The 22,962-nt window shown below is 46.1% G+C and overlaps 1 protein-coding gene across 1 annotated transcript; it reads left to right on the top strand.

The window, feature by feature from the left end:
• Nucleotides 1-1,824: 1,824 nt before the first annotated feature.
• Nucleotides 1,825-21,057, top strand: LOC140726049 (cyclic nucleotide-gated channel alpha-4-like). Its single transcript, XM_073041944.1, has 4 exons — nucleotides 1,825-1,901; nucleotides 15,934-16,040; nucleotides 18,344-19,339; nucleotides 19,796-21,057. The coding sequence occupies exons 1-4, from the start codon at nucleotides 1,825-1,827 to the stop codon at nucleotides 20,515-20,517; spliced, it is 1,902 nt and encodes a 633-aa protein (XP_072898045.1). The 3' UTR covers nucleotides 20,518-21,057.
• Nucleotides 21,058-22,962: the final 1,905 nt, after the last annotated feature.

A 22,962-nucleotide genomic window follows, 5' to 3' on the forward strand; every position in this document is an offset into this window, starting at 1 on the left:
CTCGTGCTCCCGTGTCTGTGTGATTCGAGCTGTCTCGTGCTCCAGTGTCTGTGTGATTCGAGCTGTCTCGTGCTCCCGTGTCTGTGTGATTCGAGCTGTCTCGTGCTCCCGTGTCTGTGTGATTCGAGCTGTCTCGTGCTCCAGTGTCTGTGTGATTCGAGCTGTCTCGTGCTCCCGTGTCTGTGTGCGGAGCTGTCTCCTGTTCCCGTGTCTGTGTGATTCGAGCTGTCTCGTGCTCCCGTGTCTGTGTGATTCGAGCTGTCTCGTGCTCCTGTGTCTGTGTGATTCGAGGTGTCTCATGTTCCTGTGTCTGTGTGATTCGAGGTGTCTCATGTACCTGTGTCTGTGTGATTCGAGCTGTCTCCTGTTCCTGTGTCTGTGTGATTCGAGCTGTCTCCTGTTCCCGTGTCTGTGTGATTCGAGCTGTCTCGTGCTCCCTTGTCTGTGTGATTCGAGCTGTCTCCTGTTCCTGTGTCTGTGTGATTCGAGCTGTCTCGTGTTCCCGTGTCTGTGTGATTCGAGCTGTCTCGTGTTCCCGTGTCTGTGTGATTCGAGCTGTCTCCTGTTCCTGTGTCTGTGTGATTCGAGCTGTCTCGTGTTCCCGTGTCTGTGTGATTCGAGCTGTCTCGTGTTCCTGTGTCTGTGTGTGGAGCTGTCTCATGTTCCCGTGTCTGTGTGATTCGAGCTGTCTCGTGTTCCTGTGTCTGTGTGATTCGAGCTGTCTCGTGTTCCCGTGTCTGTGTGATTCGAGCTGTCTCGTGTTCCTGTGTCTGTGTGATTCGAGCTGTCTCGTGCTCCCGTGTCTGTGTGATTCGAGCTGTCTCGTGCTCCAGTGTCTGTGTGATTCGAGGTGTCTCATGTTCCCGTGTCTGTGTGATTCGAGCTGTCTCGTGTTCCCGTGTCTGTGTGATTCGAGCTGTCTCGTGTTCCTGTGTCTGTGTGATTCGAGCTGTCTCGTGTTCCCGTGTCTGTGTGATTCGAGCTGTCTCGTGTTCCCGTGTCTGTGTGATTCGAGCTGTCTCGTGCTCCCGTGTCTGTGTGATTCGAGCTGTCTCGTGCTCCAGTGTCTGTGTGATTCGAGGTGTCTCATGTTCCCGTGTCTGTGTGATTCGAGCTGTCTCGTGTTCCCGTGTCTGTGTGATTCGAGCTGTCTCGTGCTCCCGTGTCTGTGTGATTCGAGCTGTCTCCTGTTCCAGTGTCTGTGTGATTCGAGCTGTCTCATGTTCCCGTGTCTGTGTGTGGAGCTGTCTCATGTTCCCGTGTCTGTGTGATTCGAGCTGTCTCGTGTTCCCATGTCTGTGTGATTCGAGCTGTCTCGTGTTCCCGTGTCTGTGTGATTCGAGCTGTCTCGTGTTCCCGTGTCTGTGTGATTCGAGCTGTCTCGTGCTCCGGTGTCTGTGTGTGGAGCTGTCTCGTGCTCCCATGTCTGTGTGTGGAGCTGTCTCGTGCTCCCATGTCTGTGTGATTCGAGCTGTCTCGTGTTCCCGTGTCTGTGTGTGGAGCTGTCTCGTGCTCCCATGTCTGTGTGTGGAGCTGTCTCGTGTTCCCGTGTCTGTGTGATTCGAGCTGTCTCGTGTTCCCGTGTCTGTGTGATTCGAGCTGTCTCGTGTTCCCGTGTCTGTGTGATTCGAGCTGTCTCGTGTTCCCGTGTCTGTGTGATTCGAGCTGTCTCGTGTTCCCGTGTCTGTGTGATTCGAGCTGTCTCGTGCTCCCGTGTCTGTGTGATTCGAGCTGTGTCGCTGCTGTGTGAGCCGAGCTGTCCTCTCCCTTTGACACTCCTGGTTTTGTGTTCACAGTGCCAGCTCTCCCTGGATTTTGGACCCCATGGGCGATGTCTACTACTACTGGCTGGTTGTCGCCAGTGTCCCTGTCATCTACAACTGGACTGCACTGGTTGCTAGGTGAGCTGAAGTGCATGGGTCAGTGAGGGAGAGATCTGTTCTGACTGTCCCAGGCTGTGTGGAGACTGAGAAGTGTGGGTGGTGGGCTCCACTCTCTACTGCAGAGCAGAGGTTTAGTCAAAGACACAAAGAATCCTGAAGCAGAGAGTCTCCTCACAGGCAACAACCAAAGGTCATGGAGTGAGGATTTTTTAAAAAAAATTCACACAGTTTGTCTTCTCTTACACATTAGTTGTTTGTCAGATATTGTCTTTACAACATAGAACACCACAGGCTTTTTGGCCCACAGTGTTGTGCCAACAATTTAACCTACTCTAAGATGGATCTAACCCTTCCCTCCTACATAGCCTGCCATTTTTCTTTCATCAATGTGCCTACCTAGAGGCTCTGGAATGTCCTTAATGTCCTCTACCACCACCTGGCAGGGCATTTCATACACCCACACTCTGTGTAAAAAAAAACTACCCCTGACACCCCCCAAAACCTCCCTCCAATCATTATCTGAATTCCAGTGAATACAGGCCCAGAGCCATCAGACGCTCTTCATATGAGAAGCCATTCAATCCTGGAATAATTTTTGTGAACCTCCTTTGAACCCTCTCCAGTTTCAGCACATCCTTTCTAAGATAAGGGGCCCAAAACTGCTCACAATCCTCCAAAGTGATGCCTCACCAGGGCTTTATAAAGCCTCAACATTACATCCTTGCTCTTATATTCTAGTCCTCTTGAAATGAATGCCAACATTGCATTTACCTTCCTCACCACTGACTCATTTTCATTTTTAGAATCTTTTTATTGGTACATAATCTTCTACAGCTATAGAATGATACAAAACTTCAATAGATTAATATGTATACAATTAACAGAGCTGAAGAAAAAAAAACTGATAATATATGAAAATGTTAAAAAATTATACGTTGGAAAAAGGGAAAAAAAACCCATCTAACTGAGAAGAACAAAACCCACTAACTACAAAAAAAACCCATTAGGAATCAACCCCCGGAGCAATACGTTTAACCATCATCTAAATATATAAATAAAAAGAGTCATCAACCACCAATTCATATTTTAAAAAATAATAAAATTGGAAGGAAACCATATAGAATAATTCAAATTAAATGGTCAGATTTGGCAAAAGAACCCCATCTTCTCTCAAAATCAAATCGAGGTTCAAAAGTTCTACTTCTAATTTTTTCCAAACTGACACATAACTTTACTTGAGAAAACCATTCAATTAATGTAGGGGATCAGATATCTTTCCATTTTAATAGAATAGCCCTTCTTGCCAATAATGTAACAAATGCAATTACATGTTGATCTGAAGATGAGATACCCTGACTATGATGTGGAACTATTCCAAATAGAACAGTCAATCTATTAGGTTGTAAATTAATTTTCAGAGCTTTAGAAATTGTAGAAAATAAAGATTTCCAAAAAGATTTTAATGAAGAACATGACCAGAACATATGTGACAAAGTAGCTACTTCAGTTTTACACCTATCACAATAATTGTCTATACTAGGAAATATTTTAGATAGTTTCTCCTTTGTTAAATAATAATGGTGAACAATTTTAAATTGAATTAAACAGTGGTTGGCACATATAGAAGAAGAATTTATGTTTTTCAAAATTCGAACCCAATCTTCATTAACAAAGGTCATATTAAGTTCTCTCTCCCAATCTTGTTTAATCTTTAGTGGTAGGTTCTCTTTTTGTAACAAAAATAAATGATAAATTCTGCTAATGGAACCTCTCACTAAAGGACTCAACTTCAAAATGGTATCCAACAAATCAGATTCATGTAGATAAGGAAACTTAGGTAAATATTGCTGTAAAAAATGTCTAATCTAAAAATATTGCAATGTATGTGTATGTGTATTTGTTAATTAACTCTTCAAAAGTCATCAATCAACCATCACAAAATAAATCTGTAAAAAAACGGATCCCTTTATTTCTCCATAGGAGAAAAATGGGGTCGGTTATTGAAGGTTTAAATGAAAAGTTTCAATATAAAAAACTAGACAACTTAAATTGTTTAAAATTTTAAAAATTGTGAAACTGAATTCAAATCCGTAAAGATTGTTTAATAACTGGGTAAAAATTTAAATTTGGAATTTTAGAGAGCTGTAAAGGTAATAGAGCTCCTAATATTGAAGCTAAATGAAATTGTTTAACAGCTTTTAATTCCAAATCAACCCATAATGGTTTTTGGCTCTTATTGAGCCAATATAACCAAAATCATAATTGTCTAATATTCACAGCCCAATAATACAGTCTTAAATTAGGAAGTGCAAGTCCACCATCTTTTTTGGGTTTTTGTAAATGGTACTTGTTAATTCTTGGTCTCTTATTGTTCCAAATAAAGGAAGAAATAAGAGAGTCAATTTGATTGAAAATTTTTTTTAGTTAAAGATAGGTATATTTTGGAAAATATATAAAAATCTAGGTAAAATCATCATTTTCACAGCATGGATACGACCTATTAAAGAAAGAGTAAGTGGATTCCGTCTAGAAAATAGTAATTTCATGGAGTCTACTAGAGGAACTATATTGGCTTTATAAAGATCTTTATATTTTTTAGTAATTATAATACCTAAATATCTAAATGTATTAACAATTCTAAAAGGAATATCATTATATCTAAAAACAGGGGCATTTAATGGAAACAATTCACTTTTATTCAAATTAAGTTTATATCCTGAAAACTTTCCAAAATCTTTAAGTGTTTCCAAAAGATTAGGAATTGATTCCTCAAGATTTGAAATAAAAATCAAAAGATCATCTGCATAAAGAGAAATCTTATGTATAGTTCCATTTATAGAAATACCATGAATGTTTTTAGCTTCACGTAATGTTGTAGCTAAAGGCTCCAGTACAAGATTAAATAATAAAGGGTTTAATGGACATCCCTGTCTAGTACCACGAGAAAGTGAAAAGAAAGACCTGTAATTATTAGTAATGACCATGGCAATAGGGTTCTTATAAATCATTTGAATCCATCTATTAAAATTATTACCAAAACCAAATTTTTCTAATACTTTAAACAAATATGGCCACTCAATTCTATCAAATGCCTTTTCTGCATCGAGAGAGATAACACATTGAGGTTGCTTAGATAATGGTGAAAAAATAATGTTCATCAATCTCCAAACATTAGAGAAAGAGAAACGGCCTTTAATAAAGCCCATTTGGTCCATAGAGATGACTTTAATTATTTTCCAAGCTGTTAGCCATTATTTTAGAAAGAATTTTTGCATCCACATTTAATAGCGAAATAGGTCTATATGATGAGCATTCAACAGGGTCTTTATCATTTTTAAGAATTAAGGAAATAGATGCTTCATAAAAAGGTGGTAAATTACCCTTCTCAAAGGATTCATGAAATATTTCCAAAAGATATGGAGAAAGTAATCTTTCAAATTTTTTGAAAAATCCCACCGAATAACCATCAGTTCCAGGAGCTTTACCTGATTGCATTGATAAAATAGCTTTCTGAATTTCATGCTTGGTAATTGGAGCATCAAGCATCTGTTGATCTTCATCAGAAATTTGTGGAAATTTAATCTTATGTAAAAAAGCCTCCATTTTGGAGGAATCTGCAGGAAATTGAGATCTATAAAGATCAGAGTAAAAATCTTGAAAAGTGTTAATATCTTCATAGTTACTTATTATATCTCCATTGTTTTTACAAATCTTTAAAATTTGTTTTAGCTTAGTTGGGAAGCTAAGAGCTTATTATTTTTATCCCCAAAAATATAAAATTGACTTTTCAATTTAAGCAAATATCCTTCAATAGGATATGTTAGTAATAAATTATACTGTATTGTAATTCTACTCTTCTTTTAAATGAAACAACATTTGGAGAGATTGCATTAATGTTATCTAATTCTTTAATTTGTTTAGAGATTTTATCTAATTCCATTCTTGTTTGTTTCTTCAATTTAGCTATATATTAAATAATTTGACCACATAGATAAGCTTTTAATGTATCCCAAATTACTAACTTTGAGATGTTTCCTATATTATTAAAGAGAAAAATCTCTTTTATCTGAGTTTCAATAAACTCAATGAATTCTGAACTTTGTAATAAATGTTCTGGAAAACGCCAAAATGGTCTGGTAGAAACAACATCTTTCAATTCAAATATTAAATTTAAAGGAGCATGATCAGAGATAGCAATCGCATCATACTCACATTTCTGAATGTTACATAAAAGTCGAGGGTCAACTATTAAATAGTTGATTCTCGAATATTTATTATGAATCTATGAGAAAAAAGAATATTCTCTATCACTAGGATGCATATGCCTCCAGACCTCAATTAAACCATAATCAGTTAAAAAGGAATTAATAAGTGATGCAGAACGATTAGGGAGTTGATGTTTGGATGATGACTTATCCATTAAAGGATTTAAGCAAGTATTAAAATCACTACCCATTAATAACATATATTAATTTAAATCAGGTAATAAAGCAAAAACGGCTTTAAAAAATGAGGGATCATCAATATTTGGTCCATAAATATTAACCAAAATCATTTTCTTATTACAAATTATTCCTTTAACAATTAAAAATCTACCATTAATATCAGCTATAATATCCTCCTGATTAAAAGGAATATTGGAATAGATAAAAATAGAGACACCTCTAGTTTTACTCTGGGAATTTGCATGAAATTGAGAACCCTTCCAAAATTTAAAAAATCGATTTTTATCACATAACCTGATATGCGTCTCTTGAGCAAAAATTATATCAGGCTGGAATTGGTTTATAACTTTAAATGTTTTCTTTCGCTTAATAGGGTAATTCCAACCACGAACATTCCAAGTTAAAACATTTAACTGTTTAGATGTCATCATGAAACTTTGTATCTAAAAAAAGTAGTTTGACGCATGTCAGGATAAAGTGATCGAAAATGGCGGAGATGAACAACAATAAAAATAATTAGCGTATGCTCCGGGATTCCATAATGGGGATAAAAAAAGAAAAAAAAACAAACTACAAAGCCCAGAAACAAGTCGATATCAATCAACGCAAGCCCCAAGAAAAGCTTAGATGCGAATACAACTCCGCCTAGCTGAGTAATAAAAAATAATTTTAAAAAAGTAATCTCTGTCTCCCTCTATCGAACACAAGAATCTCATTACAGTCGACATATATCTCAGTATAATTAACTTGGAAGGATAGTGTTTTTCTTGTAAAACAAAACGACCTTCAATTTGAAAGTAACCTTCATAATATTAGATAAGGGAAGAAAAACACATCCAAACCAATTCTTGAAATATTTGCACAAAAGAAAAACAATCACCATCTTTAAATTATCCAATCTATCTTTAAAACACAAGGAAATCCAAATAATTACTTAAAAGATCTTCAATAAAGCATACAGAATAAAAAAAAACAATTAATTCATTTAAATGTTGCCCAAAAAAAAGTTCTAGATGTTTCAAACTTAACTACAGCCTATCAACAGTTCTCCCACTATATCTTCTGAGGTTAAAACCATCCAAACCAGTCTTTCTCGGAAATAAAAATACATTTTAAGGTAAAGACTTTCTGTGACCATCAAATCTTCCAATCTTATCACTCTTTACACTGCGAGACACTCAAACCATTATAAATCATTCAAACTTCATGCTTCAGACTCATCGTCATTGAAATATTTGCACAAAAGGAAAAACAATCGCCATCTTTAAATTATCCAGTCTTTCTTTAAAACATAAAAAAGCCAAGTAATTACTTTAAAAAAACTTTACAAAAGCATACGGAACAGAAAAAACAGTTGGTTCATTTAAATGCTACAGAAAAAAAAAGTCCAGATGGTTCAGAATTATCTACAGTCTTTCAACTGTTCTCCCGCTATATCTTTGGAGATTAAAACCATCCAAACCAGTCTTTTTCGGAGATAAAAATACATTTTAAGGTAAAAACTTTTATAACCATCAAATCTTCCAATTTCATCACTTTACACCACGAGACAATCAAACTGTTGTGGATCATTCAGACTTCAGACTTCAGACTCGTCATCAGATTCGTCAGACAGAGAGTTAATAAAACTCACTGCTTCGGCTGGATCAACAAAAATATAAATTCCAGAATTTTTAACAAAAAGCCTTAATTTGGCTGGGTACTGTAATGATGGGAAAAGCTTTTTCTGATATGCTAGTTTCATAGAAAAAGCAAATGCAGCACGTTTCTTAACGACTTCACGTGGAAAATCTTCAAAAAAACGAACTTCTAAACCTTGAAATTGAAATAATCTTTGTTTTCTTGCAAGCTTAACAATGCGGTCCTTGTCTCTAAAACGGAGAAAACGCACAACAATATGCCTGTTTTTACCTTCATCCAAAGATTTTAAAACATCGGTTCTGTGAGACAACTCAATCTCCAGGAGTTGCGGACAAACCTCCGGAAATAAAGACTGAAACATTTTAGCAAAATAGACCAGTGTGTCGGCAGATTCTGATTTCTCTTTTAATCCAACAATTCAAATATTATTCCGACGCGATCGAGCTTCCAAATCCATGATTCGTTGTTGAGCCTTTTCCAAACGAGAAGAAAGGTCAGCCGCATTTCGACTAACTTCTTCAAGATCGAGGCTCAAAGAGTCAAATTTTTCTTCAAATTTCTCTTCTAGTTGAGTTATTTCAGTGAAGATACTGCTGATTCGAGATTCTAATCTCTTGACCCAAGGGGGTTCTTCTGCGAACTCGTCAGCCTTTTTAGACTTTTCATTAATCGGGTCTGGATTTCGCCTGGTGCTCTTCAAAGTAGCCATAATTATAACTATTGCTGTACAAGTTCGACTGAATAAAGTTGAAATTTCAAAGTCTAAATCAGAAAAGGGAGAGATTAAAGGCCGACAGTAAGCAACTGAGCCTTACATGTCGGAAAGCAGGAGGAGGAGTCCTCATCACTGACTCAACCTGCAAATTAACCTTTAGGGAATCCTGCACAAGGACTCCCAAGTCCCCTTGCACCTCGGTTTTTTTGCATTTTCTGTCCATTTAGAAAATAGTCGACCCTTTCAGTTCTTCAACCAAAGTGCATGACCATATACTTCCCAACACTGTATTCCATTCTCCTAATCTATAAAAGTCCTTCTGCAGCCTCTCTATTCCTCAAAATTACCTGCCCCTCCACCTATCTTCATATCATCTGCAAACTTTGCACAAAGTCATCATCCAAATCATTGACATATAATGTAAAAAGAATCGGTCCCAACACAGACCCGTCATGGAACATCACAAATCACTGGCAGCCAACCAGAAAAGTTTCCCTTTATTCCCACTCTTTGCCTCCTGCCAATCAGACACTGCCTTATCCACGCTAGAATCTTTCCTGTATTTACATGGGCTTGTAGCTCGTTAAGCAGCCTCATGTGTGGCACCCTGTCAAAGGCCTTCTGAAAATCAACAGATTCTCCTGACGAAGGGTCTCGGCCCGAAACGTTGACTGCTCATTCCCACGGATGCTGCCCGACCTGCTGAGTTCCTCCAGCATGTTGTATGTGTTGCTTTGACCACAGCATCTGCAGTGTACTTTGTGTGAACAGATTCTCCTTTGTCTATCCTGCCCATTATTTTGTCAAAGAATTCCAACAGAATTTTCAGGTAAGGTTTTCCCTTGAAGAAACCATGCTGAGTACAGCTTATTTTATCATGTGCACTTTTGCTCTATTATAAACCCTCTCTTTGGCTTTTGTGTTGGCTTTGACTTCTCTTGTTAGCCATGGTTGTGTCATCTTGCCTTTAGAACACCTCTTCCTCTTTGGGGTGCATATATCCTATGCCTTCCGAATTGCTTCCAGAAATTCTAGCCATTGCTGCCCTGCCAGTGTCATTTCCAATCAATTCTGACCACTCCTTCCTCATGTCTCTGGAATTCCCTTTACTCCACTGAAATACTGATGCATCTGACTTTAGCTTCTCTTTCTCAAATTTCAGGGTGAACTTGATCATATTATGATCACTTTTCCTTAAGGGTTATTTTACCTTAAGCTCTCTAATCATAAGACCATAAGACATAGGAGCAGAATTAGACCAATTTGGCTCATCGAGTCTACTCTGCCATTCAATCATGGCTGACCCTTTTCTCCCCTCCTCTGCCCACTCCCCAGCCTTCTCCCCATTACCTTTGATGCTGTGGCCAATCAAGAACCTATTAAGCTCTGCCTTAAATTCACCTAATGACCTGGCCTCCACAGCTGACCGTGGTAATAAATTCCACAAATTCACCACCCTTTGGATAAAGAAATTTCTCAGCATCTGTTTTGAAAGAGTGACCCTCTATCCTGAGGCTGTGCCCTCTCGTCCTAGACTCTCCCACAATGAGAAACATCCTTTCCACATCTACTCTGTCAAGGCCTTTCAACATTCAAAAGGTTTCAATGAGATCCCCCCCTCATCCTTCTAAATTCCAGCAAGTACAGACCCAGAGCCATCAAACATTCCTCGGATGATAACCCTTTCATTCCTGGAATCATCCTTGTGAACCTCCTCTGGATCCTCTCCAATGCAGCACATCTTTTCTTAGATCTTTTCTTCACATCCTTGCTCTTGTATTCTAGACATCTTGAAATGAATGTTAACATGACATTTGCCTTCCTCACCACCAACTCAACCTGCAAGTTAACCTTTATGGTGTTCTGCACAAGGACTCCAAAGTCCTTTTGCATCTCAGATTCCTGGATTTTCTCCCTGTTTAGAAAATACTCAGCACATTTATTTCTACTACCAAAGTGTATGACCATGCATTTTCCAACATTGTATTTCCTTTGTCACTTTCTTGCCCATTCTCCTAATCTGTCTAAATCCTTCTGCATCCTACCTGTTTCCTCAACACTACCTGCCCCTCCAACAATCTTCATATCATCTGCAAATTTGGCAACAAAGCCATCTATTCCACCATCTAAATCATTGATATACAACATAAAAAGAAGTGGTCCCAACACCGACCCCTGTGGAACACCACTAGTCACTGGCAGCCAACCAGAAAAGGATCCTTTTATTCCCACTCACTCCCTCCTACCAATCAGCCAATGCTCTAATCATGTTAGTAACTTTCCTGTAATACCATGGGCTCTTAACTTGGTAAGCAGCCTCATGTGTGGCACCTTGTCAAAGGCCTTCTGAAAGTCCAAATACACAACATCCACTGCATCCCCTTTATCTGTCCTACTTGTAATCTCCTCAAAGAATTCCAATAGGTTTGCCAGGCAGGATTTTCCCTGAAGGGAACCATGCTGACTTTGTCCTATCTTGTCCTGTGTCACCAAGTACTCCATTACCTCACACCTAACAATTGACTCTAACATCTTCCCAACCACTGAGGTCAGGCTAGCTGGTCTATAATTTTCTTTCTGCTGCCTTCCTTCTTTCTTAAAGAGTGGAGTGACATTTGCAGTTTTCCAGTCCTCTGGCATCATGCTAGAGTTCAATGATTTTTTTAAAGATCATTACAAATGCCACCACATTCTCCACTGCTACCTCTTTCAGACCCCTAGGGTGCAGTTCATCTGGCCTGGGTGACTTATATACCCTTAGGTGAATCAATTCCAGTTCATTGAACAACACGCAATCCAGAATATCTGATCCCTGAGCGAGCTGAACCATGAGCTGCTCATTTCACAGGCACGCTAGAAATTCCCCTCCTAGAATCCCGCACCAACCTGATTTTCCCAACCTACCTGCACATTGAAATCTCCCATGACTAGTGTAACATTGCCCTCTTGGCATGCATTTTCTATCATCCGTTGTAATCTGTAGACCACATCCTTACTGCTGTTTGGGGGTCTGTATACAACTCCCATCAGGGTCTTTTTACCCTTGCAGTTCCTTAGCTCTATTCACAATGATTCAACACCTTCCGATCCCATGTCACGAAAGCTTGCAGACAGTGTGAGAGGGGGGATAGGCAGGGGATACAGAAGGGATGCACTCAGACTGATGGTTTGAGATGTGTCTATTTTAATGCAAGAAGCATCATGAACAAAGCGGATGAGCTTAGAGCATGGATCAGTACTTGGAGCTATAATGTTGTGGCCATTACAGAGACTTAGATAGCTCAGGGGCAGGACTGGTTACTTCGAGTGCCAGGCTTTAGATGTTTCAGAAAGACAGGGAGGGGACATGGCACTGTTCATTACAGATAGTGTCACAGTTGCAGAAAAGGAGGAAGTCATGGAGGGGTTGTCTACGGAGTCTCTGTGGGTGGAAGTTAGAAACAGGAAGAGGTCAATAACTCTACTGGGTGTTTTTTATAGACCACCCAGTAGTAACAGGGACATCGAGGAGCAGATAGGGAGACAGATTCTGGGAAGGTAATAACAGGGTTAGAAACATAGAAACATAGAAAACCTACAACACAATACAGGCCCTTTGGTCCACAAAGCTGTGCTGAACATGTCCCTACCTTAGAAATTACCTAGGGTTACCTATAGCCCTCTATGTTTCTGAGCTCCATGTATCCATCCGGGAGTCTTTTAAAAGACCCTGTCATTTCCACCTCCACCACCGTCGCCAGCAGCCCATTCCACGCACTCACCACTCTCTGTGTAAAAAACTTACCCCTGACATCCCATCTGTACCTACTTACAAACACCTTAAAACTATGCTCTCTTGTGTTAGCTATTTCAGCCCTGGGAAAAAGCCTCTAACTATCCACATGATCAATGCCTCTCATCATCTTATACACCTCTATCAGGTCACCTCTCATCCTCCATCGCTACAAGGAAAAAAGGCCAAGTTCACTCGACCTATTCTCATAAGACATGCTCCCCAATCCAGGCAACATCCTTGTAAATCTCCTCTGCACCCTTTCTATGGCTTCCACGTCCTTCCTGTAGTGAGGCGACCAGAACTGAGCACAGTACTCCAAGTGGGGTCTGACCAGGGTCCTTTATCGCTGCAACATTACCTCTTGGCTCTTAATCTCAATCCCACGATTGATGAAGGCCAATGCACGGTACGCCTTCTTAACCACAGTCAACCTGCGCAGCAGCTTTGAGTGTCCGATGGACTTGGACCCTAAGATCCCTCTGATCCTCCACACTGCCAAGAGTCTTACCATTAATACTATATTCTGCCATCATATTCGATCTACCAAAATGAACCACCTCACACTTATCTGGATTGAACTCCATCTGCCACTTGAACATTTGCCACATTTCTTCCATACATTTCCCTGAGAATATCTGTTTCCAATTTATGCTTCCAAATTCCTGCCTGATAGCTTCATATTCCCCCTTTACTCCAATTAAACATTTCCCTACCTTGTCTGTTCCTATCCCTTTCCAATGCTCTGGTAAAGGAGATAGAATTGTGATCACTATCTCCAAAATGCTCTCCCACTGAGAGATCTGACACCTGACCAGGTTCATTTCCCAATACCAGATCGAGTTCAGCCTCTCCTCTTGTAGGCTTACCTACATATTGTGTCAGGAAACCTTCCGGAACACACCTAACAAACTCCACCCCAATTCTGGAAAGATGTGATAATGACAGGGTTGTTGTGGTAGGAGATTTTATTTCCCAAATATTGATTGGCATCTCCCTAGAGCAAAGGATTTAGATTGGCTGGTGTTCTCAGGGAATGTACAGCAGAAATGTGGCAAATGTTCAGGGGATATTTGCGTGGCATTCTGCATAGATATGTTCCAATGAGACAGGGAAAGGATGGCAGGGGACAAGAACCGTGGTGTATAAAGGCTGTTGAAAATCTAATCAAGAAGAAAAGCTTATGAAAGGTTCAAAAAACTAGGTAATGATAGAGATCTAGAAGATTATAAGGCTAGCAAGAAGGAGTTAAGAATTAAATTAAGAGAGCCAGAAGGAGTCATGAGAAGGCCTTGGCGAGCAGGATTAAAGAAAATCCCAAAGCATTTTACAAGTATGTGAAGAGCAAGAGGATAAGATGTGAGAGAATAGGACCAATCATGTGTGATAGTGAAAAAGTGTGTATGGAACTGGAGGAGATAGCAGAGGTACTTAATGAATACTTTGCTTCAGTATTCACTACAGAAAAAGATCTTGGCAATTGTAGAGATGATTTACAGCAGATTGAAAAGTTTGAGCATATATAGACATTAAGAAAGTGGATGTGCTGAGCTTTTGGAAAGCATCAAGTTGGATAAGTTGCCAGGACCAAATGAGATGTACCCCAGGCTACTGTGGGAGGTGAGGGAGGAGATTGCTGAGCCTCTGGCAATGATCTTTGCATCATCAATGAGGACGGGAGAGGTTCTGGAGGATTGGAGGATTGCAGATGTTGTTCCCTTATTCAAGAAAGGGAGTAGAGATTGCGCAGAAAATTATAGACCAGAGATTCTTAATTCAGTGATTGGTAAGTTGATGGAGAAGATCCTGAGAGGCAGGATTTATGAACATTTGGAGAGGTATAATATGATTAGGAATAGTCAGCATGGCTTTGTGAAAGGCAGGTCATGCCTTACGAGCCTGATTGAATTTTTTGAGGATCAATCTATAACTGTGCTGCAAGTTCATCGACCTGATTCCATGTACTGTGTGCATTCAGATATAATCGCTGCAGTATAGCCCCAGTCCCTCTGTGTCATGTCCTGTAGACTGATGGTGCTTGGATGTTATCAGCAAGAACAAGCCCACAGCAGTCAGCAGACAAATCCGGATTAATAAAGGATCTGGTGCTGTCCTGGTGTAAATGACATAGACTCTTCTTGGGCTTACAGCCGAGGACAGGTATCGATCTTAACCGGTGTTTCGATGACAATCTCCGCCATTATGCCTCGGCATGTCTAGTCCAGTGGTATATATCCTCAGCTTCAGTCATCCTCCATCCCTCCTCATCGATCAGTCCTCAGCTGGTCACGCTAATGGCTTTTGGGACCACCTGGTGAAGGAAGCCATGGAAAGAGGACGAGTGAATAAGAACTTTAACAAGACAAAGGTCTTGCTCTAAGAAAGAACTGGAATATGATCTTAAACAAGGTGGGACAGCGGAAACCTGATTGGTTGAGAACTAACCAATCAGGAGGGATGGACGACAGCAGTTGAGAATAGACTAGACGTACCCGGGCATCATGAAGCTGGTGGAGTCTGTCATCAAAACGACGGTTATAATCATAACCTGTACCTGAGAAGAGTTTATACACGTGATACAGGGCGGCATTCGCCGAGCGACCTTGAGAAGCCAGCCCAACCAGCAGAGGCTGCAGCATGCCTGCTGTCCCTCTATCCTCTCCCACACCACCTTCGGTGTCCATCCCCGCGGTGACCCTGCCGCTTGAGGGTCATTAGTATCATTAGTGCAGGGGGACCCAGAGAGTGAGCCTTGCCTCTGCCTCCTACTGCTCCCTTAGTGATTAGGGTGAGTTTAACCCCAGCTCTACAGCTGCAGCATTGGGAACACGGTGGAGGCAGGAGGAGAGTTCATAGAGAGATGCCTGCCGGAGGCAGGAGGGAGGAGGGAGGAGGGAGGACAGGCATAGGGTCACTACACACTGGGTTCTGTGATTCATAGCACCCTCGCTGTGGTAGGCCTGACCCTTGCTGTGGTAGGCCGGACCCTCGCTGTGGTTGGTCGGACCCTCGCTGTGGTAGGCCTGACCCTCGCTGTGGTAGGCCTGACCCTCGCTGTGGTTGGCCGGACCCTCGCTGTGGTAGGCCCGACCCTCGCTGTGGTCGGCCGGACCCTCGCTGTGGTAGGCCGGACCCTCACTGTGGTCGGCCGGACCCTCGCTGTGGTCGGCCGGACCCTCGCTGTGGTAGGTCGGACCCTCGCTGTGGTAGGTCGGACCCTCACTGTGGTAGGTCGGACCCTCATTGTGGTAGGCCGGACCCTCGCTGTGGTAGGTCGGACCCTCGCTGTGGTCGGCTGGACCCTCACTGTAGTAGGTTGGACCCTCGTTGTGGTAGGCCGGTCCCTCGCTGTGGTAGGCCGGACCCTCGCTGTGGTAGGCCGGACCCTCGCTGTGGTTGGTCGGACCCTCGCTGTGGTAGGCTGGACCCTCGCTGAGTTCTGTGCTTGATGGGACTCTCTCTGTGCTTGACCCTCAGGTGCAGCTTCACCGATCTCCGGTGCAGGTACCTGTCCAGCTGGCTGGCTCTGGATTATCTGTCCGATTTCATCTACCTGCTCAACGTGGTCGTCAGGCTCAGCACAGGTCAGTGTGCACACCCGTTGGTTAGAAATAACCACTCTTGCTGCTCCTGGGGTGCATGTGGGGAAGCAGGAGGGTTGTCCTGGGGCAGATGTTGACCCCATGTGCACAGGGGTCAGATGGTACCATAACATACTGTATATTCAAATTGGCTTGACCGAGAAGACAGGGAGTAGTGACCAATGAGAGTTCTTCTGGATAGAGTAGATAGAGACTAGTGGTGTCCCCAGGGATCTATATTGGGATCTCTGATGTCCTGGATTAAAATGTAGAAGAGTGGGTTAGTAAGTTTGCTGATGACACAAGGACTAATGGTGCTGTGGATAGGATACGGCAGTGTATGGATCCATTACAGATATGGGCAGAGAGGCGGCAGATACAGTTTAATCATGGAACATGTGAGGAGATACATTTTGTGAACTCAAATCAAAGAGGCAAACATATACAAACACGCTGGAGGAACTCAGCAGGTCAGGCAGCATCCGTGGAAACGTTGACTGCTCATTTCAACAGATGCTGCCCGACCTGCTGAGTTCCTCCAGCTTGTTTGTACGTGTTGATTTGACCACAGCATCTGCAGTGTACTTTGTGTTTAAAGAGGCAAACATGCTGAGAATGACAGTTTAAGAGACGCTTGAATAAATATAAGCACAGGAGGGGCATGGAGGACTATGGTCTGGGTGAAAGTCAGTAGGACTAGGCAGAATAACAATTTGCCATGGACTAGACGGGCTGAATTCTCCAAGACGACCACAACCTTGTCATTGGGTTTGGAGGCTTGCGTGCCCTGATGACCCTGATGAGCTGTGTTGGCTGGAGTCTGGGCTTTATGCTTTGGCTCTCAGTCGGGTCACTCATGCCAAACAGGTCAAAGGGTAGAGGTCAGACTAAGAGTGGTCCACTGGTCCTCCAGGTTCGAGGGTTCAGCTCAGGGCCAACATCCCTGACCAGTAAAACAAAATTGTTGCAGAAATAGCAATGAAGAATCCTTCTACTTCTGAGTGTGACGGTATTCCTGAGTCTCCACTGGAACTTGTGTTGACTGACAGTAGTGAAAAGCGAGAGGAGGCGACTGACACGATGAAGGAAGCCCTGAACACCGACCGAGATGGAGACCTTCATTGACACCAGTGACAGCAGTGTAATGGGAAAAAGCCAAGCTGGGGCAAATGGCCTGTTTCTGTGGTGAGGAGCCCGATGATGATACACCGTGTATATGGCCCAAGTCCCCGGGAGCCATGGCCTGTAGATTGATGGTGCAATGTTTTCTCATTTCCGCTGCAGACAAACGTAATGCATGTCATCTTCTACTGAGGGAGCACTGGGGGGGAACACTGATGGGTGAAGACAGCTCTGGCATCTCCTCACCCGCGACCCCAGGAGTGGGCAGTGGGTCTGAGGGATCCAGCAAGACCCCGGGAGTGGGCAGTGGTTCTGAGGGATCCAACGAGACCCCAGGAGTGGGCAGTGGTTCTGAGGGATCCAGCGAGACCCCAGGAGTGGGCAGTGGGTCTGAGGGATCCAGTGAGACCCCGGGAGTGGGCAGTGGGTCTGAGGGATCCAGTGAGACCCCGGGAGTGGGCAGTGGGTCTGAGGGATCCAGCGAGACCCTGGGAGTGTGCAGTGGGTCTGAGGGATCCAGCGAGACCCCGGGAGTGGGCAGTGGGTCTGAGGGATCCAGTGAGTCCCCGGGAGTGGGCAGTGGGACTGTGAGATCCAGCCAGACCCCGGGAGTGGGCAGTGGTTCTGAGGGATCCAGCGAGACCCCGGGAGTGGGCAGTGGGTCTGTGAGATCCAGTGAGTCCCCGGGAGTGGGCAGTGGGTCTGAGGGATCCAGCGAGTCCCCAGGAGTGGGCAGTGGGTCTGAGGGATCCAGCCAGACCCCGGGAGTGGACAGTGGGTCTGAGGGATCCAGCGAGTCCCCAGGAGTGGGCAGTGGGTCTGAGGGATCCAGCGAGACCCCAGGAGTGGGCAGTGGGTCTGTGAGATCCAGCGAGTCCCCGGGAGTGGGCAGTGGGTCTGAGGGATCCAGCGTGTCCCCAGGAGTGGGCAGTAGGTCTGAGGGATCCAGCGAGACCCCGGGAGTGGGCAGTGGGTCTGTGAGATCCAGCGAGACCCTGGGAGTGGGCATTGGGTGTGGGGATTCACAAAGTACCTGGTACCCGGGAGCGGTCAGTGGGTGGGGGACTCCGCAGAGACCCCCGGAGCGGTCAGACTGTATGTGGTCCACAGAACGATGGGTGGTCTGAGGGTGGGGTTTCCTGTGTCCTGCCGCACCCTCCTAAGACCCCTCTCGCCACCCACAGGACACCTGGAGCAGGGTGTGCTGGTGACGGACCGCCGCCGCATCGCTCGCACCTATCTGCGCTCGTCGGCCTGCCGGCTGGACGCGGCCTCCCTGCTGCCCACCGACCTGCTGGCGCTGTGGCTCGGTCCCTGCTCGCCGGCCGTCCGCCTCAACCGGCTGCTGCAGCTGCCGCGGCTGCTGGAACTGCTGGAGCGGGCCGAGACCCGCACGTCCTGGCCCAACGCGCTGCGCATCGGCCGGGTGATGGGGCTCCTCAGCCTCCTCATCCACTGGAACGCCTGCGCCTACTTCTCCCTCTCGGCTCACCTGGGCTTCGGCTCCGACGAGTGGGTCTACCCGAACGTGTCGACGCCCGGCGACCCCCGCCTCGCCCACCAGTACCTGTACAGCGTCCACTTCGCCACGCTGATCCTCACCACCATGGGCAACACGCCGCCGCCCAGCCGGGACGAGGAGTACCTCTTCGTGGCGGGGGACCTGCTGGTCGCCGTGCTCACCTTCGCCGGCATCGTGGGCAGCGCCGAGTCCATCGTCTCCGAGATGCAGCGGGCGCGGCGCGGCGGCTTCCCCGACCAGCACCGGGTGCGCGGCTACCTGCGCCGGCAGGGCGTGGAGCCGGCGCTGGCCCGCAGGGTGGACCGCTGGGCCGAGCACCTCCGGCTGCACGCCAAGCGCACGGACGAGCAGCGGGTTCTGCGGGCACTGCCCGGGCGGCTGCGGGCGCAGCTGGCGGCCGACATTCACCTGCGGGCGCTGGGCAAGGTGCAGCTCTTCAGCCGCTGCGAGGCGGGCCTCCTCCGGCAGCTGGTGACTCGGCTCCGGCTGCAGGTCTTCAGCCCCGGGGACTTCGTGTGCCGCCGGGGCGAGGTGGGCCGGGAGATGTACATCGTGCAGGAGGGCCGCCTCGCCGTGCTGGCCGAGGACGGGCGCACCGAGCTGGCGAGGCTGCAGGACGGCAGCTACTTCGGCGAGATCAGCATCCTCAACATCCCCGGTAATCGGGCGCGGAGGGACCCTCCCTCTGGGTAGGGGAGAGGAGGGAGGGGAGGGAAAGGGAAGGAGGGGAGGGGAGGGAAGGAGGAGAGAGGTGAGGAGGAAGGGGAGGGGAGGGAGAGGGAAGGGAAAGGGAAGGAGGAGAAGGGAGGGGAAGGGGAGGGAGAGGGAAGGGAAAGGGAAGGAGGAGAGGGGAGGGGAAGGGGAGGGAGAGGGTAGGGAAAGGGAAAGAGGGGAGGATGGAAGGGGTTTTGAGGGGGTGAGAGGAAGTAGGTGCAGAGTTGGGAGGAGATGGTGAGGAAGGTTGGAGGGAAGAAACATAGAGAGGCAGGGTGGAGTGGAAGTGGAAGAAAGCTCCAGCTCTGTGCACAAGATCTCGGCCCTGCCCTTCCAGGCCGTTGCCGTTGCTGTTGCTGCCCTGACGACCGGTTGGTGTTTTCTCTCCTCACTCTGGCAGGGAATAAGTCTGGGAACCGGAGGACGGCGAACATCCGCAGCCTCGGGTACTCTGATCTGTTTGTGCTGGGGAAGGATGAGCTGACTGAGGTGCTGCTGGAGTTCCCCGAGGCAAGGAGGGCACTGGAGGATCGGGGCCGGGAGATGCTGCAGAAGATGGGGATGTTGGAGGAGGGGGCAGCCCAGGAGGACGGGGGTCCGGAGCAGCTGCTGAGGAAGGCCGGACGCCTGGAGATCGCACTGGACTTGCTGCATACCCGACTGGCTCGCCTGATGGCGGAGCGCGATTCCAGCCTCCGCAAGATGAACCTCCGGCTCAGTCAGCTGGAGGACGAAGTCAAGGGGTGGGAGGTGGACCCAGGCCACAGTGAGCTGCAGCAGCAGGCTGTGTCCCAGAGCCAAATACAGGTCCAGGCCCAGCTCCATGACCAAACCCAGGCACGGCCCCGCGCCAGTCTGCTGCTGGAGAAAGGAGGGGAGGGGAAGGGCCCGGCCCACAGGCAGCCCCAGTCCCAGGCTCCATCCCAGAGCTGGGCCCAGGACCAGGTCCAAACAGAGGCCTTGCCCTGCACCAATGGACTGCCAGAGAACGAAGAGGAGGGCCGAGTCCCAGCCCCAGGCCCAGGCCCCAGTCCACAGGCACGTACAGGCCCAGACACAAACCCTGCTGGACGTCAAGCCCCAGGATCAAGTTCAGTTGCTTGTCCATTCCCAAGCCCATGATGACAAGCAGCGCCAGATCCTGACACACTTCAAGGCCCAGGTGCTGAACCCTCGCTTGTCACAGACTCAGGCTCTGAACCAGCCCCAGGATCAGGGTCAGGCCCTGGACCGTGGACAACTCTGACCCCTCAACCACATACGGGACCAGGGCCACTTTCTGGGTGACAGGAAGCTGCTGGTCCCACATCTGAGTTTCAAGCTCAGCAACGAAGCCAGGCCCAGAGGCAGGGATTGTCCAAAGGCCAGACTCGAGGAGAGCCCTGAATTCACAGGTAGCTCGAGGACCCGAGTTCGGAGCCTCGGGGCTGGTTCAAGTTGCAGACACCCAACCTGCAGGTTGGAGGCCGGACACAGGCCTAGCTCAGCCCCATATTGAGGCCTGGCTGGGACAGAGCTGAGGGTCCTGGGGCTAGGGGCTAGATAGCTGGGGGAGATTGCTCTGTGCCTGGTCCACCATACATTCTGGGAACCTGAACACTGGTGAGGGTTTCATCGCAGCCTTCACTGCTGTACGGAGAGTGTCCTCGGGTACAAACAATCCAGGACAAGGTGAATACAGCAAACCGAATCTGCCACACAATAAAATGCTCTCACAAAGTGACCTCGTCTGTTCCATGGGCCAGTGAGATATGTGTGTCTATTCTAACAAACAGAGCAGGCGGAGTCGGTATTTACAGGGGGTCCCAGAGAATGTGTCGGTATTTACAAGCGGTCCCAGGGACTGTGATTGTATTTACAGGGGCTCCTGGAAAGTGTGTCGATATTTTTAGGGGGTCCCAGAGAGTGTGTCAGTATTTACAGGGGCTCCTGGAAAGTGTGTGAGTATTTACAGGAAACATAGAAACATAGAAAACCTACAGCACAATACAGGCTGTTCGGCCCACAAAATTGTGCTGAACATGTCCCTACCTTAGAAATTACTAGGCTTACCCATAGCCCTCTATTTTTCTAAGCTCCACGTACCTATCCATGAGTCTCTTAAAAGACCCTATCGTATCCGCCTCCACCACCTTTGCCGGCAGCCCATTCCACGCACTCACCACGCTGAGTAAAAAACTTACCCCTGACGTCTCCTCTGTACCTACTCCCCAGCACCTTAAACCTGTGTCCTCTTGTGGCAACCATTTCAGCCCTGGGAAAAAATCTCTGACTATCCACACGATCAATGCCTTTCATCATCTTGTACACCTCTATCAGGTCACCTCTCATCCTCCTTCGCTCCAAGGAGAAAAGGCCAAGTTCACTCAACCTATTCTCATAAGACATGCTCCCCAATCCAGGCAACATCCTTGTAAATCTCCTCTGCACCCTTTCTATGGCTTCCACATCCTTCCTGTAGTGAGGCACCCAGAACTGAGCACAGTACTCCAAGTGGGGTCTGACCAGGGTCCTATTTAGCAGCAACATTACCTCTCGGCTCCTAAATTCAATTCCACGACTGATGAAGGCCAATACACCGTACGCCTTCTTAACCACAAAGTCAATCTGTGCAGCTGCTTTGAGCGTCCTGTGGACTCAGACCCCAAGATCCCTCTGATCTTTCACACTCCCAAGAGTCTTACCATTAATACTATATTCTGCCATCATATTTGATCTACCAAAATGAACCACCTCACACTTATCTGGGTTGAACTCCATCTGCCACTTCTCAGCCCAGTTTTGCATCCTATCAATGTTCCGCTGTAACCTCTGACAGCCCTCCACACTATCCACAACACCTCCAATCTTTGTGTCATCAGCAAACTTGCTAACCCATCCCTCCACTTCCTCATCTAGGTCATTTATAAAAATCACGAAGAGTAAGGGTCCCAGAACAGATCAGAGGCAAACCACTGGTCACTGGCCTCCATGCAGAATATGACCCGTCTACAACCACTCTTTGCCTTCTGTGGGCAAGCCAGTTCTGGATCCACAAAGCAATGTCCCCTTGGATCCCATGCCTCCTTACTTTCTCAATAAGCCTTGCATGGGGTACCTTATCAAATGCCTTGCTGAAATCCATATACACTACATTTACTGCTCTTCCTTCAATGTGTTTAGTCACATCCTCAAAAAATTCAATAAGGCTCATAAGACACGACCTGCCCTTGACAAAGCCATGCTGACTATTCCTAATCATATTATACCTCTCCAAATGTTCATAAATTCTGCCTCTCAGGATCTTCTCCATCAACTTACCAACCACTGAGGTAAGACTCATTTGTCTATACAGTAATTTCTTGGGCTATCTTTACTCCCTTTGTTGAATAAGGGAACAACATCCACAACCCTCCAATCCTCCGGAACCTCTCCCAACCCCATTGATGATGCAAAGATCATTGCCAGAGGCTCAGCAATCTCCTCCCTCGCCTCCCACAGTAGCCTGGGGTATATCTCATCCGGTCCCAGTGACTTATCCAACCTGATGCTTTCCAAAAGCTCCAGCACATCTTCTTTCTTAATATC

The sequence above is a fragment of the Hemitrygon akajei genome, chromosome 4 (genome assembly GCF_048418815.1).
Source record: "Hemitrygon akajei chromosome 4, sHemAka1.3, whole genome shotgun sequence".
In the NCBI taxonomy this organism is placed as follows: Eukaryota; Metazoa; Chordata; class Chondrichthyes; order Myliobatiformes; family Dasyatidae; genus Hemitrygon; species Hemitrygon akajei.

Excerpts from the sequence above, each read along its gene's own strand:
- LOC140726049 (XM_073041944.1), top strand. The coding sequence starts at position 1,825 with ATGGGCGATGTCTACTACTACTGGCTGGTTGTCGCCAGTGTCCCTGTC. Across the intron at positions 1,902-15,933 it reads TGGACTGCACTGGTTGCTAG|GTGCAGCTTCACCGATCTCC; the intron begins GTGAGCTGAAGT and ends CTTGACCCTCAG. Across the intron at positions 19,340-19,795 it reads CAGCATCCTCAACATCCCCG|GGAATAAGTCTGGGAACCGG; the intron begins GTAATCGGGCGC and ends TCACTCTGGCAG.